This window comes from Galeopterus variegatus, unplaced genomic scaffold, assembly GCF_000696425.1.
Source record: "Galeopterus variegatus unplaced genomic scaffold, G_variegatus-3.0.2 Scaffold3753, whole genome shotgun sequence".
NCBI classification, from domain to species: Eukaryota; Metazoa; Chordata; class Mammalia; order Dermoptera; family Cynocephalidae; genus Galeopterus; species Galeopterus variegatus.
Window position 1 is genome coordinate 53,054 of NW_007729864.1, and position 18,408 is coordinate 71,461.

Below are 18,408 nucleotides of genomic sequence, written 5' to 3' on the forward strand. Positions count from 1 at the left end.
TTTCTTTTAGTAAGCTATGAATAAATATTTGCTGAAGTAACTAAAACTGGGAGAGGGTAGAGTGGGGGAAGGGGTAAGAGTGGCAGGAAGTTTTATAAAACAGCTGATAATTATCTCATGTACAATCTTACATCTTTTGTAAATATGGTCATGTGCAGTATAACCGCAATACTGGAGCAAACAGACAATACTTGTATTGGACCACATATACAATAGTGGCCCCACAACATTATAATATTTTTACTATACCTTTTTTATTGTACCTTTTCTATGTTTAAATATGTTCAGATACACAAATACCACTGTATTACAATAGCCTACAGTATTCAGTACAGTAACATACTGTACAGGTTTACAGCCTAAGAACAATAGGCTATACCATAAAGCCTAGGTGTATAGTGGGCTATACCATCTAGATTTGTGTAAGTACATTCTACGATATTCGCACAATGATGAAATCACCTAATGATGCATTTCTCAGAACGTATCCCTACTGTTGAGCAGTGCATGACTGTTAATACTTCTTTGGGGAGACAGTGAACAGGAGACTATTATAAGAAATTTTTAATAATTCAAGATATTTAAAGGTGAGGTACAAAAAAAAGTTCTACCTGATAGCGACGTTGTAGGAGTGACTGAAGCAACAGGAATCTGAGGCATCGATGCACTTGAGAACGAATTGTAATTAGCAGTGCTTGGTCCAGAGGCACTGCTACTGACTCCACTTGCAATTGGAGGTGCTGTGGAAGTTACTGGAGACCCCTTTTCCCTTAGGTTTGGAGAATTCTCCCATGCTTTTCGTGCAGACTCCATCTGCAATAAAATGGACGTCTTTTAAGCCAACAAAAAATGTTAACACAGAACTTATTATACAAATATACACACACACATATACATACATATGTGTACATATATGTATCAATATTTAAATTCCAAATATAATCTTTCAAAAAGCACAAAAATGAAAGACCAAGACCCTAAGGGCTTTCAAACCTTTCATTTGCCCCTTTATCTTTCCTCCCTTACTCAAATTGGGAGGTGGTAGGGTTCAGTTATATTTCTACAGAGAATCTATTGATGGTTTTGAGAAATAGGTCAGTGAACTATAAAGTCACAGCTCTTGTATCTTCTAAACATGAGCCCACTATACCTACCAGTGAATAAGGAAAGGAAATACCATGCCCTTTTAGGAATGACTTAAGGCTCTGCCTCTAGTAGAAACAGCCCTCAATAAATACCCGTTCCAAACATTCTGTCTTCTTAAGCCAATGTCTCACAAAGGGCACATGGAAGGCACCTTTTGGTTGGCTGTTTTGTTCACAGCATTTTAAAAGGCAACGTAACTAGGTTAAGTTTTAGGCTTGGGTGCAATAGAAACACTTCCTCTTTCATATCCAGACCTCATCAAGCACTGAAGGTACTGGCTGCAGCCATTTGCACTTGTGGTCCCTGGTTGTAGCTGTAGTCTCCTACTTTCTTAAAAGGCAGAAACAGTTCTTATTTCAATCTTTCTAGAACAGCACTATTCAGCAATGTTCAGCAGACAGAAATGCAAGCCACACTGTGTAATTTTAAATTTCCTATCACCCACATTTCAAAAAGTAAAAATAAAGAGGTAATATTAATTTTGATAACATTTTATTTAACCCAATATATCTACAATATATAACTGAAAGTTATCAACATAAAAATGGAGATGGTTTACATTTTTTAAATATTAAAATTTCAGATGCAGCATCTATTTTATTCTTCACTTACAGCACATCTCAATTTTCAAACGAAATGTGGGCTAGCCACACTCTGAGTATTCAACAGCTACATACGGATATTCGATTCTGAATTGGGGAGCACAGATGCAGACTCTCAAATATCATGAGGCTACTTTAAAAAAGGGGAACAGCTACATAGATTTTGAAGTTTTTAGTACTACCAGTCAAAATACTAGGCCTAAGATAATCTGTAAGTTCCAGTTGTGATGATTTACAAGTTAACATTTTTAATACCATTGTTAGGAATTTTGCCCTTCCTCTCTTTTAAAACATTATTCACAATTGAACCTTTTCTTAATGACTTATTGTCATTATTGTACATTCAAAATATAGAACACATTTATGTTCAAGAGTTCTTTTCCTCACAATCACCTTGTTGATTTCAAATGTGTTTTATTTCAAAATAAGTCTTGAGGGAAACTTAGGAAGTTAGCCATAATGCAATTTGCTTGTACCATCTGAGATTTTGTGGTTTAGAGAAATTTGATTGAGTACAATGTCTTTCACACCACTTTACTGTGTGAAGAACTCATTATTTTTAACTATACTCATTTTTTCCCTTGGCAAATATACTGTCAATGATGTTCATGTAATAAAACTTTCCTATATATATTACTCAAGGAGAGATGTCAGAAGAAGTAAAAAATAAAAAACCAGAGAAGGTTTTAAGCTAATGCAATTTAATTTAAATTTATTTTAATTCTAAATAATAAAATAAATAAAAATAATTCTATATTATTTCTTCTTAGAATGTTAGAAACAAGAATGAAAGGAAACATTAATTAGATATTCTGAAGAATTAACAACTGGCTTGAAAAATAAAGATGACATATTTGTTTATGTAAAATTAGATTATTGCCCTGAATAGTATAATGATAAAACCACACTAATTATAAGACAAAGTAAGGAACACAGATTAAGATAGGCATTCAAGTAGAAAAAAAACAACAAAGGCTGAACAGGAATTGGCAATAAACAATAAGGACTGGGTAAAGACAGGGATGACATAAAGCAGAGGATGTTGAGGTTGCTGCCTTACAAAATTTTATAGTCGAAAACTTGCATTTATTAAGCCTCTTACAAAGAGTTGGGGGCTAAGGGGACAAGGGCTCAGGAGGCTGGGGACTCAAGTAGAAAGAGTTCAGAAATCAACATTGGCCACATCATAAAACAACTTTCTCCTCCCTCTCCTGAAGACCATCAGAGGGATTCACTGTCAACCAGTGCAACATTAGGAAGCTCTGCTATAACAGAGTTTAAGAATTTGTCCCCAAATTCTCACTTAATTTCATGTTTGTACTTTTTAAAAAATCACTGACTACTCCTGAGGTGAAGTGATTTAAAATACTCTCAAATAACTCAATTGTAAAAAAGCATTAACATAACTCAAAACTTCTTGACATCAAAAAGCACTAAAATCTCTTTTGCCCCCTAACTAAACTTATCTAAAATCAAATCAAAATCTCCTGCTGTTGCTTATAAAGCACACTTGTATTAATCAATCACCTTTTCATAAAATATTCTAATCCCTATATTGCAAATTTACCTCAATTCACACATGACTTATAGGAAAGGCAGAAAATTAGTATTCTTATCACTCTCAATACTTAGGATTTGGGTAACAAATCACAAAAAACATGGAATACAAAGCTGGAAAAAAAATTTTTTTTTTTTTTGTACACAGCTAATATATCCAAAAACTATTAAAATCTCTGAGAGGAACTAAAAATTAGTATTCTTATCACTCTCAATACTTAGGATTTGGGTAACAAATCACAAAAAACATGGAATACAAAGCTGGAAAAATTTTTTTTTTTTTTTTTGTACACAGCTAATATATCCAAAAACTATTAAAATCTCTGAGAGGAACTCAACACAAATGTGGAATATAAATGCTCTCCTGGATTTTTGAGACAAAATTCACAAGCATAATAGGCCTCACTTTAAATATGAGAATATCAAGTCACTGCTAAGTGATGCTAGAAGCTAAAAAAAATTTTCCCCACCTTCAGAAGCTGAAAAAATTTAAGGTATAATTTGACATCACTGTATCTCCTCAGTTTAGTATACTGTTGCTTACCACATAAAACTAGTAAAAAATACCAAAAGAATATTGTTAACTTAAGTCCCCTTGCATGCAATAATTAAGGACCCTTAGCAATGAATGTCGTACATACCTTGAAGGTGAGACTGAAAGTAGTGGGAGGAACTGAAGTTAGGCTGGAGCTCTGCTGAATAGTCTCCCTCTTAGGGAGGGGAAGGGTGTTGGGCAGGGGCACCTGAAAAGACAGGCAACACATATCACAATCTAACTAAGTCTGCTACAAAAGCCCCATTAAAGATAATGCTGAAGTACTCTAAGGGTGGTGTTTATTTTTTATCAGAGCTAAAAGGAATATCTGATTACTTAGAGTTAAACTGTGTTTACAGTAGCTGATAATTATGGACATCTTAGATAAAATTTCTGAAGAGAAACACTATCTGCCTTTTTATGCATAAATTAGCAGGAAAAAAATCTGCCCCATATGTTAAGTTGTACACATGAAAGCAGTACTTCTTAATGTGTATTTGAAAAACCCTGGTGATGTTGTTGGAATGCAGATTTTGATTCAGATGGTCTGGGGTAAGGCCTGAAACTCTGCATTTCAGACAAGTTCTCAGGTGATGCTGATGTTGCTGGTCCATAGGCTGCACTTTGTATAGCAAAGCTCTAAGGAATGTAACTTTCACCATAAATTAAGGGATCTGCAGGCTCTACCAGAGGTATTTAACATGACAGTGAAAATAAAAGAAATTAATCTCTTTCCTTCAATAAAGTCAAACTTTCTTAGAACTAGATTCAAGAACAAAAGTTAGCTTAGGAGGAAAGTATGGAATATTACCCCTACCTCGTCACACTAAACAAATTGTTTTACTAATCAAATGATTATGACAAACATTGTTAGTAAATTGAAGATATTAGAGACTCACTACCCTTGCCTTCTTACTTTTTCCCCTCTAAGTCTCTGGATCTTGAGATTTTATTATGTACCTGTACTACATGTTTTCTTCTAATGGTTCACTCAGTTGTTCAGGTAAAATGACTAGGATGCTTGGGGATTTTAAAATAATCACTTTGTGATACTATGGACTATCTAATGGGGATTTGTAATACCAGGGACTACTTAATGGACATTTTTTTATAAATCTTGAAAGTAGTTGTGCTATAATAATCAAAAACAACACCTGCATTAAATCTGCAAGATACAAACGATTGTAACATTAGGTAATACTAACCAACAGATATCAGTTAAAATCATTAAAAAGTGTATTAAGCCTCAATAAGAGAAATAAGCCTCATTAAATTATATATATTTTTTTAGAAAGACAAAAGTTCTCTGTATAAAATAGAACTCCTAAGTAGACTAATAAAAGAAAACATTTCAAATGTCCTAACATTTTTCCCATGTAGGACATTTGTTTTTTAACACTGTGTTAATTTTGGAATCACAGCCACACCTGGCACAAGTAAAAGCAACACTGTGAAATCATTCCAAACTAATGACTCTCTGATCAAAACTGATATTTCTGCTTTCAAATATACCCTGGATTTACAGCTAACAATCAAATGTAGACTATTCACTAATACATGAGACTAGGTACTTCCCTCCAGTACTTATCAAGTGTACAAGTTACTACACTAATTAGCCTTACAAATTACACAGAAATCATTAAAAATCTCGTTTGGATATTTTAAAGGTTCTGAGAATACATTGACCCAAGAACAATGCAGGGATTAGGGGTGTCAAACCCCCATGCAGTCAAAAATACACGTGTATTTTTTGACTCCTAGCCTACTGTTGACTAGAAACCTTAACAGTCAATTTACACATATTTTGTATGTTATACGTACTATGTATTGTATTCTTACAATAAAGTAAGCTAGAGAAAAGAAAATGTTATTAAGAAAATCATAAGGCAGAGAAAATATATTTAAAAAACTTCTCGATACACTGAAAAAAATCTGTGTATACGTGCACCTGCACAGTTCAAATCTGTGTTATTCAAGGGTCAACTGTAATGATCTTTCTTCCTATTTGTATTTCATAAATTATATTTTCAAGGGGTAGTTTGGCAGAAAGCATCATATACTTTCTTGAAAAAGTAACATTTTAGAAATATTCTATATTTTTTAAAATGAGAAAACACATGCATAATTAAAGTGTTATTAAACTTTACTGAGACTTTACTCATTCAATATTTCATTACCTAGATAGTGACATCAACACTTAAACTGAAAGAGGTCTTCTTCTCCTTCCTAAGTTTTCCATTACTTCCTATCAGAGGTCCAGAGTGTTGGAAAAAATTTTTAAACTACTCTCAGAAAGGGGGAGGGGAAATTTGGCACATGAAGTGAAGTTTTATAACATCTAAAGGTTGAACAAATTACATTAATCAATTCCTATACAGCTCTCATCACCAAGAGACCAAGTGCATCTTTTCTATTCCTTTTCCTCAGCTACATATTAAGAGTTCTTCAGCTGGACTATAAAAATTGGATTAAATGACCCCTATTATGGTTCACCTTTCTAAAATTCCATATATTTGATGCTAGAGGGAAAAATAAAAAGCATAGGGAAAAAAACGTAAGACAAAAATCAAGATTTTAGTACTCAAAATGATAGTTAAAGCCCTTTGTGAGAGACCTTTAAATATTTATTTGTAAAGAATATTTCTGAAAAGAATGATCAACATTTTAGTTTGACAGCCTTTGCTTCTTAAAGAGGCTATAGAATAAGTCTTTGTTTATTCCATATTTAAAAGGAGAGCAGCTGAGCAAATTACCACCATGCCTACCCTCCAAAACAAGGACTATACAAGTAACTTCTAAAATATTCTTCTAGATTATACCATGTGACCACACTATGTGACATAACATTTTTGGGCTTTCAATTTTTTGTCTGTCAGTCAGCGAGGCAAAATGATGGACTGTACTGATTTTTAACAAAATCTTGAATTATAACACGGTTGCTCTGGGAAACTATGGCCTAATTTACAACGTGACTTACTATCACTTTATATTACAGAATTTAAGAGTTTCTGACGTACTTACATATATATTACAGCACAATCTTCACAACAGGAATGTTGTTGTCAAGGTTGAGTACGTTTTTTCAAAAAAAAATGCCTGATTCTGTGGAAACGCTCTAGTTGTCTTTTAATTCTACTTATCTTAAATGAGTGAGTTTTCACTGGTATTTATTTTGCTCATTTAAGAACAAAATCACCAACCAAACAAAATGTTGAATTTGTAGAATGTGAGAGCTAAGGACAAAAATTCTTACCAAAACTAGGTTAATAGGATTAACACTTATGAAGTCAAGCTGAAGCACCACAAACCTTGATCTTAAATGAAAAGGTGAAAACAAAAAACCTAGCTTTGACTATTTTAGCTAATTAAACTACAGTACTCCTAAAAGCAAATTTATTTCCAACTCTCCCTGATGAGTTAAATATTGGTGACTACAATAAGTAAAACAGAAGATGATGTACTAGATAAAAACAGGTTCCTATCCAAACTTGCCACATCTCAGACTAATTACTTACATTATTAACCAAAGTATCCTCCATCTTCACATTATTAGTAGCCACAGTGCTAGGCAGAGAAGAAGAAGGTGTAGTGTAGTCTGTTACAGACTCCTGTGGAATAGTAATAGAAGAAAAAAATATGTTTTAAACTGAATTCATGGATCACTTTCCAATGATAGCCTAAAAGTTGTAAAGTTGTTTTGGAATAAAGGAGAGAGCAGACCTAAAGACTCAACTCACTCATATCTTAATTTATCGACCAGCAGTAGGTTAATACTACACAAACCCACCATCAAAATAACACTCCAACTACTTCTAAGCTCCTGTACATTTTAAAAATTGCATTGCATATTACTAGGAGGCAGACATGGTTTGCATCAACTGAACTGGTAATCACTGCTTGATGTTTACCTTTGCATTAGTGCCATATTCTGCAGATGATACTGAGATCATTGTTCCTATTTCAGCAGACATTTCTGAGACTGCTTTAGTTTCTTTTGTTGTGACAGGATCTGAGCTTCTGACTGTAGCAGGGCTTGGCTTCTCTTGTCCTTCTGGCTCCACCTGTTGGGCATCTTTTACTTTTCTATTTTTTAATGAACGTTCCTTTCCAATGGGACCAGGTTTATGTTCTTTGTTTTCTACTGGACTCAAATCTGGAAGCTAAAGTCAATGTTTATGACAAAAATGCATCATCATCAAAGACATTCATTAAAAAGTAAATTCAATTTTAAAACTGTTACTTGCTCTCCCTGTTAGTGGCTTCCATAAAACTCTATCTGAATTATGAATTATACTTACTTTTTGGGCTTTGATAGGTCCTGCTCGTGGCTGCTTCTGTCGTTGTTCTTTAGGTTCAGGTATTTTGTCAGTAGCTTTTTCAGAAAGCACAGAAACAACTTCGTTTTCATTCCCATTTGAAGCTGGAGCACCAAACTGAATTGTATCAATTCCAATTTCAACTCCATTTTCTTGACCATTCTTTGTTCCCTAGTAAAAGAATATTTTAAAACATGCTTTCGAAGCAAATAAAGCTTAGATTTGACTTATGATTTATGTAGCACCACATGTTTTAAAAAGGACAAAAGAAGGAAGTTTAGAGCAATCTACATATGAACTGAGATTAACAGACATTGATTATGTTTTAGGAGAACTTTCCATTAACCACTCTTGATCTGTACTAGAAAACAACTAACAAAGTGGAATCTAGGACAAGACTTAAGTTTTTTAATTCCTGGTTCTTATGAGTGTGATCATGAACAAATCATAGCTTTAAGGTGTTTTATCATTTAAAACAAATGAAAAAGCAAGAAACACAGACACCACCAGCAACAAACAGACGAATTAATGAATGGGAGGGAAAAGAAAGATATCAGTGTCACCTACTTTTCAGAAGTCTGCTTTGAAAATAAAATTAAAAAGATATACATTATTTTCTGAAGTTTTTTTTTTTCCCAGCCAGGCAAATTTAACAATGAGGGGTTATATTTGGTAATACAGCGTACATACCTAAGGTATCAATCCACCAATTGAATTGACTAATTTACTGAGCACCTTTTTTGCACTAGGCAGACACTAGCAATCAATCTAACTTTTGGAACTTGCATTCTAGTGGCTGGAGAAAATAAAGAACTAAAAAGTCAAAGAACATACAAAAATCAAAATAGGCTTAAGAGATTAGCACTTTAGACTGGTAGACAAAGAAAGCTCCTGAGGAGGACATACTTAAATTGAATCTAAAAGACAAGTGGAGTACTTCAGGAAGATCAAACATCTAGTGTAAAGGTCAAGAATGAAAAAAGACTGGTGAGGCTGGAGCACAGCAGGTACTGGGAACCGTGGCAGAAGTCAAGCCGAAGCTTGACAAGTAGGCTAGTAGGCTTTATACGACAATTACTTATCTTTTCATGGAAAAACAAACAAAAATCCCAAAACTAGAAACAAAGTTCAACTACACACTTTGATCTAATAATTGAATTACCACTTTTTGGTATCCCTAAAGTTACTGTGGTCAATTATTATGTAAGGTTAGTGTTATATCTATCAGTGTACTGATGTCAATGGTATAAACAAGGCATTATAATTCAGATTTTTAATATCTGAATAGATACTTTTAAATATAGGCAAATATGAAAATTAGAATAAAAATTTCTATTTGCTTCAGTCAGTGTTGAAATTCTAGTCAGTTAAGTATAAATGTACAGTTAGCACTAGAAGAGCAAAATGATGCAGTTATTAATGACTATGAAAGCTATTCATTGTATGTACAAAAAAAAAGAGCTCTTACATAAAGAGATAGGAAAATAGATCGGTAGTTAATAGGAATATCAGAGAATGTTAGTTTTACAAAGAATATATCCTTTGAAACAAAAAATGTTTATAAAATATACATTATATAAGGAATAATAATAATAAAGCTTAGACTGTATTATAATACCAATCTTTGTGAGCCTATCTGGTGTAACTAGCATTAAATAAAATAATTGTTAAGAACTCTATTTTGCTGGAGTCATTCAAGAAAAAAATCCCATTAGGGAATTCTTTCCCTCTTGTGAAATATTAACTCTGCTAATTCAAAATTTCATCTGGAGGAAAAACTCCAAAACCATATACAACTTTCAGAGAAAGTCACCTTCTATCCAGAAAATGTAAAGTACATAAAGAGGATGAAGAAAAAAGTGTGAGAGAAAAAATATCTGCTTTTACTTATTGCTTGGTGGCTGGCTGGTATGGGGATCTGGTGTTATAACATCAGTAAACACACTTTTGGGCCGGCCCGTGGCTCACTCGGGAGAGTGTGGTGCTGATAACACCAAGGCCACGGGTTTGGATCCCATATAGGGATGGCCGGTTAGCTCACTGGCTGAGCCTGGTGCTGACAACACCAAGTCAAGGGTTAAGATCCCCTTACCGGTCATCTTTAAAAAAAAAAAAAAAAAAAGTAAACACACTTTTAACATTGCAAACTTTTAATAGAAAGCCTATAAGAAAAAACCTGCATCTGAGAAGCAAAGATATGAAACAAACTTTCCACTCTGTCCTTCATATCATCACAAAAAATCTTAAACTTTCTGTATAAGAAATAATCTCTTATGATTAATCTTAATGCCAACAGCATCAGGCAGAAGAAAAATTATTAAACTCATGCTCTTAAATACTGAATCCAGTTACTCTTCATTCTAGTTGTATAGAGTTCTCCAAAGAACTTTTAACATCAAAACAGATGATGAGGCCTACTATAGACCTACTAAGTCAGAAAACTGGAGTGGGAGTGAGGGTGGTAGGAAGACTTCTTCAGAGAAAAAAAAAATCTCTCAACTATATCTTCATTTATTCTTCTGTTTCTCTGTACCTCTTTACAGCAAAACTATTCTAATGTTCTCCATACTCGTTTTTTTCTCCCATTTTCTCTTAAATTTAACTCCAACACTGCTCTTGTCAAAGTCATCAGTGACCTCCATCCATATTGTTAACTGTCAATTCAGTACCTATATTACTCGATCTACCAGCAGCATCTGATCTATCCCTTCTTTCTAACCACTTAGCTTCTCCATCTCCCACACTTCCCTAAGCTGGAGAGTCCCAAGCCCTCCTTTCTGATTCTCTTCTCTCTTTTTTCTCTTTGTTTGGTTGGTTGGTTTTGGTGGCTGGTTGGTAGGGGAATGCAAATTTTTGACCATGGTGTTATCAGCAACATGTTCTAATTAAGTGAGCTAACCTAACTGGCCAGCCCTCCCTCCCCGTCTTTAGCTTCTCTAATAACTCATTCTCCCTTCATCCAACCCCATGACTTTAAACACCATCTCCATGTTCTAATTAAGTGAGCTAACCTAACTGGCCAGCCCTCCCTCCCCTCTTTAGCTTCTCTAATAACTCATTCTCCCTTCATCCAACCCCATGACTTTAAACACCATCTAAATGCTAATGCCTTTTACAAATTCATCATCTCCAAACTAGATTATCTCTTCTACGGACTCTTATATCCTACTTGACACTTCCACACAGATATGTAATGAACATCTTATAGCTAACACATCCCAAACCGAACTCTTATGTTCTCCCAGATCCTCCTAATCCATTTATAGCTTCCCAATCGATTGATGGGAATTCTATCCTCCCCATTGCTCAAGCCAAAAATTTTGAAGCTAATGCCTCTCTCCCTTCTCAGTCCCTACATTTAACCCATCAGTAAATCTTGTCAATTCAGTCTTCAAATACTCAGCAACCAAGCATTTCTCATGACTTTCAATGCCACTTCACTGGTTTGTTATCATCATTTGATTACTGTAACAGCATCCTAACTTCTACTCTTGCTCTCCATAGACTATTCTTAACAGACCACCCAGAATATTCTTTAAAGTCGGATCATGTCACTCCTTTCCTCAAAACCCTCCAATGTCTTCCTACCTCTTCCAAAGGCCCTACAGGATCTGCCCTGTATTACTTCCCCAACTTCATCTATTCTTTCTCTCCATCTCTTCACTCCAGCCACAGGGGTCTCCCTGAACTTTCTCAAACATACCAGGTATGCTCCTGTGTCATGGCTTTTGTATTTGCTATTCTCTGAACCTAGAATTCCACTTTCTCTCAGACATATGAATAGTACACTCTTACCTCCTTCAAGTCTTTGACTCAAATGTCCCTTAAGTAGGCATTTCTGGCTACCCTATTTTAAATTGCCTCCATACCACCTGGGAAATTCCTATGTACCTTCCTTGCTTTGCTCTTCTTCTCAGCACTGATCACCATTTAACATATTATTATGTTATTTATTGTTGGCTTCCCCTCAAACTACAATGGAAGCCCCATGAGGGCAGACCTTTTTGTCTGTTTTTAGTCCCAGTTTTGCAAACCCAACAGTGCCTGGTTTACATTACAAAGCTTAATAAATGTTTGTTCAATGAATGAATAAAAATTTACTGACCTGAATAGTCATTTCCAATATTGAATGTTTGAGAAATTATGTTGAAACAACAACCTCCTGTAAGCTGTTTCTAAGTGATTATACTGTCTATTATTCAAGCTACAAACACAGAAGAAAAGTCCAGAAAAGAGTAACACACTTCTATTTTCTATATCACAAGGTCTTTTTCATGTTTAAAGGTGAGAAGCAGCTTATAAATATAGAAGTCTAGTAGCAATAGCATCACTTAGGAACTTGTTAGAAATGTACTCAGGCCTCAACCAAGACCTAATAGATCCAAAACTCTGGCCATGGGGCTGAGCAATCTGTTTTAATAGCCCTCCAGGTGATTCTAAGGCATGCCAACAAATATCATTATTAATCCTATTCCTACCTCTGATGGAGTAGCTGATCCAAACGACGTTAAGGGCTTATTCCATGCACTGACTGAAGGTGGCTGTGGTGGACTAATAGGACCTACTGAAAAGAAGAAGACATAGGAAATGTGACCATTAACATTTACAGGTTAATAATCTCTAATCCATTTAACCCTTTCTCATAATGGTAGCCAGACAATAAAACAAGGACTCCCCACATCACACTTAAAGAGATTCTTACAGACTAAGATAAATAAGTCTCTCCAAAAGTTACATATTATTTTAAATGTCAACACATAATTTTGTCCATACAATGTTATGTGGTTGTTAAGCATACTTATTTTAGAAACAAAGATTATAGAAAAGGAAGCTAAGAAAGGATTACTATTACTGCTTCCTTCCTACTAAGAAAAATGAGATGGCTAAAAATGTACTGAGTACATAAATAAAACTGAAAACAAACCCCGGTATTCCCATGTCATTCCCCACCCCTCACTTCTCTGCTGCACACTTACATTTTTTAGAGATGTCATTCAGCACAGCTGGTGGTGCCACTTTGTTATCCCATAATTCAGCTGTAAGAGTACCATGTGACTGTGGGGTCTGAATGGATTTTCCTGTAGCTACATAATCTGTGCCATTAGGTATTTGAGCTGAAGGTAGCCTAATTGAAGGTGGTGGCTGTTTTGAAGACTGTGTTGTAGTCTGTAGTGGATTCTGGACTGGTTTGTGGGTCTGTGCCTGAGTCTGGGCTGGAGCAGTGGGGGCTGGATTAGGGGCTGGAGCTGAGGCTGGGGCAAGTGGGACTGAGGCAGTTGCTGGTGGGGTTGGGGCAGCTGTAGCTGAGATGGCTGTGGCAGTTGGGGCTGAGACTGCTGGGGCAGGAGGTGGAGCTGAAGTTGGTGCTAGGGCTGAAGCAAGGATGGGAATTGAGGTTGAGGCAAGAATGGGGACAGAGGCTGGGGCTGAAGCTGAGGCAAGGATGGGGGTTGAAGCAGGGGCTGAGGCTGGGGCTGAAGAACAGGCAGTAGCTGTAGCTGAAGTGGAGGATGGAGCTGAAGCTGAGGCTGAAGCTGGAATTAGAGCTGAGGTTGAGGTTAGAACTGGAGCTAAGGCTGAGGCTGGAACTGGAACTGTAGGTGATACTGGAGCTGGAGCTGAGGTTGAGGCTGGAACCGGAGCTGAGGTGGGAGCTGGAACTGGAGCTGAGGTGGGAACTGGAACTGAAGTTGAGGCTACAGCTGGAACTGAGGATGGGGACTGTGCTTGCAGGGTCCCTGTAGCCTGTTTTTTGGCAAATCTTGGAGGAAGCTTAGAAGTCTGACTTCTTCCCTTTTCATTTGCATTCTTTTTATTCCAGACCTTAAAAATTGGTAGGAACCATTTTTGTCAACAATGTAGCTGAAATCAACAGTTCATGAATGCAATTTCTAACAAAACTACCTACTGCTAACTTAGCTCCTTTCCTTTTCAAAATAAACTCACAGAGCAAAAATATCAAGGTTGCTATGAGATTTTAAATTATGAGAGGCCAACATGATATAGAGAAAAAAATATGTATATATGTATTATGCACTCTTAATATACAGGTCCACAATTCTGAAACTCAAACTAAGGAAGTTTACAGTAAATTCATTTGGTAGCAAAACTTGTCCTGAGCTGATAAAGTTACTTATTGTCTTCACTCAACCCTTATGTTTGCTACAGAAATACTAATTCTAGGAGTGTGGCTGGCATGTTATGCTATATAGGGTATATGCATTACTATTTTGCCTTTCTAAAATAAGTTAAAAAATAACTATGAATACAGCTGATTCCAAGGGTTATATTCAACTAAACTCAATAATTTATCTTGATTCATAATATGTGTTTTCATTGAGCCAATTTAGATTACAATAGAAACTTTTATAGGCCAAGAATCTGCAATCTATTTCATCATGGCATTTGTGTTCATTAGATTTCCAAGATAATTTAAAATTAACTCTGCCATGGGGCAAATAAGATGACCAATACAACCACAGAAAATAAGTTATTAAAGTAAAGATGGCCTGCTCTAAAGCAAATGGTGAGCTATGGTGATTATATTCTATTTAAAATTTACCTCAATTATGGTTAAAATAGTAGAAAATTGTGAAGATCAAGTCATTCTCTACACTTGATAATAAATACAGCCTTGACTTTACAGATAAATAGAAAACTTGACCATTTGTTAATATACTTTAGGCAACAATCTAAATAACTAGCAACAAACTGAAACAAGCTTTCAACCTGTATGACCTGTTCTTCTTTCTTTCGTCGTTCCTCATCCTGTAAACGTTTTTGTTGTTTTTTGGATACCACTTCAGTAAAACCATCATCATTCAAATTTGATTGGGGGTCTTCAACTACCGTTACTTCAGGATGATCATCAATTATAACAACACCTGTGGGTGTAGAAAAGATTTAAAATGGTATTTTCTTTTTTTCAGTTTTTCAAATGAAAAGATAGCAGATATGTTTAGTCTAGTAGTGCTTAAAAAAAAAGAGCCAAAGATCTAGTTCTTGTAACTTATAGTATAGCACATTTCCTACCCTATATGATGGCCATTCATTAGTAAGATCTGAAAAGCCTTCATCAATTTATGAAAAGATTTTGTAAACAAGGTTAAAACTAAAAGTCCTAAAACTATGTTTTGAATCACATACATTTTTTTTCTTCTGCAATAGAGGTAATGCCGAAAAACAAATCAAAATTTTGACTTAACCTCTATCTCCCAGCCTCAGATGTGCATAGTGCTTTAAAACATTCCAAGAGGTGGGTATTACTATTATTTCCCTTTCTCAGGGAAAGAAATAAGCTCTGAGAAGCTGATTTGTTAAAAGTGAGGTGACCAGCCTGGATGGTCTTATGACTCTTTATGCCTCTATTTTATGTAGACCTCTGTCTACAATGTGTGATTGTTAAAAACAAATGAAATACATGTAAAAGTATAGTGACTGTAAAGTGATGTAGATGCACAAACATCAGAATCACCGAGATGATAAATAACTCAAGATATATTTTCAATTTATTGTCCAACAATTATTTTGACTATTTAAAATTATTTTATATCTCAGTGAGCATAAAAAGTCTATATCTATTAAATAATGTTTCAAAGAATTAAATTAGTTTAGGTGATGTGATTTTTGGTTACAGGTATAATATCTGCACAATAAATATAAATCAAGAAATGGGTGAGGCAATTCAAATAAACTATTTTAATTTTTCAAACAATATATGTTTTAATTGAGGAATACATATAATAAAAATCAATATTTTGTTTGGGAATAATAAGTATACAGTTCAGGAGTGTGATAACTTGTGAGGAATGGCAAGAATATTTGACAAGAAAGGGTTTACAGGGACTCTATGTATAAACACTTCTTAATAAATAGCTAAAAATTTACATTTATATAAAGACTGAGAGGGGAAATGAAAAATGATATCAAGAATGGCTTTCACTCTCTAAAAACTGATCAGTTATTCTATTTTTCTAATAAAACTGTGATTTCAAAAGAAAAAAATAACTCTGATTCTGATTTCTCTAATCAGAGTTTGTGTTTTAAATCATTTAAGATATAATTAACTGTAAAAATGTAGAATATGCTCATTTCAGTGAAAGGTCTTAGTCAAACATTACAAAGAATGTCATGCACATATTATTTCACACTGGTGAAGAGACTTCATCACTATTCTAAAATCATCTTAGTTTTTCATTTACACTAAAATGTGCATATGTATAAAGTCTATCTTCATAGCTATATCATCCCTTGTATTTTAACTTTCTTGCCAAGGAGTTTAGAATCTTTTGAAGGATTAGTTCACTACATACAGCATTTATGGAAATTTGAACTATACTTTCTGTTGTTTTCAATACCCTATGTTCTTGTCTGATACACTCTGTAACATTTTAGGTTATGAGATTTTACTTAAACCAATGTTATCAGGAAAACAACCTAAAGATGACTAACTCTTAAATATAAGTTTAATGAGTTAAAATGAACAGATCAATTTCTATCATCAATTCAGAAATATATAGAGTTCTTACCTTTTTATATATGCCTTAATCCAATAATATAATACTTTGAAAAATTTCTATCTCAAAATTTCTTTGGAGGAAGGAAAACTGGTAAACATATATTTGGGAAGATAAATTTGCCATGTTTTGTGAATTTTTTATAATCTTCATTTGTCATTTTTCCAAATGTGATATTTAGATGGATGCTTGTCTCCTTTCTCTTGTGGGCCACCATAAAGTTAGCATTCAAGCTTCCTAGGATTTTTCAACTTTAGCACTATTAAGGTTTTGGGCTGGCTGTCCTGTGCATTATAGGATTTTTAGCAGTATCCCTGGTCTCTACCTACTAGATGTCATTAGCACCCCATCCCCACCTATAACAACCAAAAATGTCTCCACAGATTGCTGAATGTCTCCTAGAGTGCAAAATCACTCCTTTTGAGAACCACAACTCTAATAAATCTAATTAAACATTCTTAAACATGCAATTAAGATCAGTTTATTTCTTTTCCATACAAATTCTAGAACAGTAGTTTGCAAACTTTACCAAGCATCAAAATCACCTGGAAAACTTGTTAAAACACAGATTGCTATACCCCACCTTCCAGAGTTTCTGATTTAGTAGGTCTGGGGTAGTGCCCAAGATTTTGTTTTTCTCACAAATTTCCAGGTGATGCTGATGATCTGGGGACCACACTTTTGAGAACCACTGGTCTACAAATAATGTCCAGGAGCTGGGCCCAAATCAAGGTTTAACATGTATAAATAACCATTAAATAGATGCAAGAAAAACCTCATTTATACCTCTAATACTGGAATAACAGTACCTAAGCTAACTTCACCATTACTACTATTTGGTCTTAACTTAGTAAATCTCTCAATTTTATTCAGTTTATCCAGCTTCAGTCTCATTTGAATAAATAGCAGATAGCACACTTTGACATGTGTAAATATCTATTCATAGATATTCCTTGTTAATTTCCTCATCCAATATTTTGTAACTGCTTGCATTATTCTTCACATTTGACACTTCATAGCTTTCCTAAAGTACTTTTGGCCCTCTGCATCCATGGATTTCAAATCCATGGGTTCAACCAACCTCAGAAAAAAAATTCCACATAGTTCCAAAAAGCAAAACTTGAATTTGTCACATGCAGAGTACAGTGTGGAATCCATGCAAATGAAGTGATGTGTAGGCAATGGTATTAGGTATAATAAGTAATCTAGAGATGATTTAAAGTATACCAAAGAATGTGTATAGATTCTATACATATACTATGCCATTTTATAAAAGGAACTTGAGCATCTGCAAACTTTGGTGCCTGCAGGGAATCCTGGAACCAATCCCCCACACATATGAACACTGTATTTATCCGCATCAACATTGCCTCCCATCCTGTTATTACCTATTTACCACATCTTAGATACCAATATGGACTTTTACCAAGGCCATAACTCAATGAGTTATAATACATCTTTCCTTTTATTTGTCTTTAAAGACATAGCCTCACAGTACAGACATACACTTAGTTTTCTGTGCTTTCTCACACTTGTTTGGTAAGGTAGAGTGATCACTCAGTTTTCTCCTTTCTAAATAAAGAACAATGAAACCTGTTGAATTATTCTGAAAAAAATTATATTAAGCATTCAAAATGTTAAAAGCTAGTGTTATTTTCATTTAGGTTAAAGCAATTAAGAGTTTCGTAAACAGCCTCTATCTCTACTTTGAATGTGTGATTCTCTATTTGATAATT

At 34.7% G+C, this 18,408-nt stretch overlaps 1 protein-coding gene across 10 annotated transcripts in view; it reads right to left on the bottom strand.

The window, feature by feature from the left end:
* The window catches only part of PRRC2C (proline-rich coiled-coil 2C), a 64,403-nt gene that overhangs the window by 14,486 nt on the left and 31,509 nt on the right, over positions 1 to 18,408 (bottom strand). For 9 of the 10 annotated variants that reach the window (XM_008585909.1, XM_008585905.1, XM_008585908.1 and 6 more), the window contains exons 17-24: positions 14,886 to 15,040; positions 13,133 to 13,979; positions 12,635 to 12,720; positions 8,139 to 8,327; positions 7,749 to 8,000; positions 7,356 to 7,448; positions 3,947 to 4,048; positions 612 to 813 (exon numbers count right to left, since the gene is read on the bottom strand). In XM_008585909.1, the coding sequence (XP_008584131.1) occupies positions 612 to 813; positions 3,947 to 4,048; positions 7,356 to 7,448; positions 7,749 to 8,000; positions 8,139 to 8,327; positions 12,635 to 12,720; positions 13,133 to 13,979; positions 14,886 to 15,040 (1,926 nt within the window). The remainder of the gene's footprint in view (positions 1 to 611; positions 814 to 3,946; positions 4,049 to 7,355; positions 7,449 to 7,748; positions 8,001 to 8,138; positions 8,328 to 12,634; positions 12,721 to 13,132; positions 13,980 to 14,885; positions 15,041 to 18,408) is intronic. The other variant, XM_008585904.1, reaches the window with a different exon arrangement.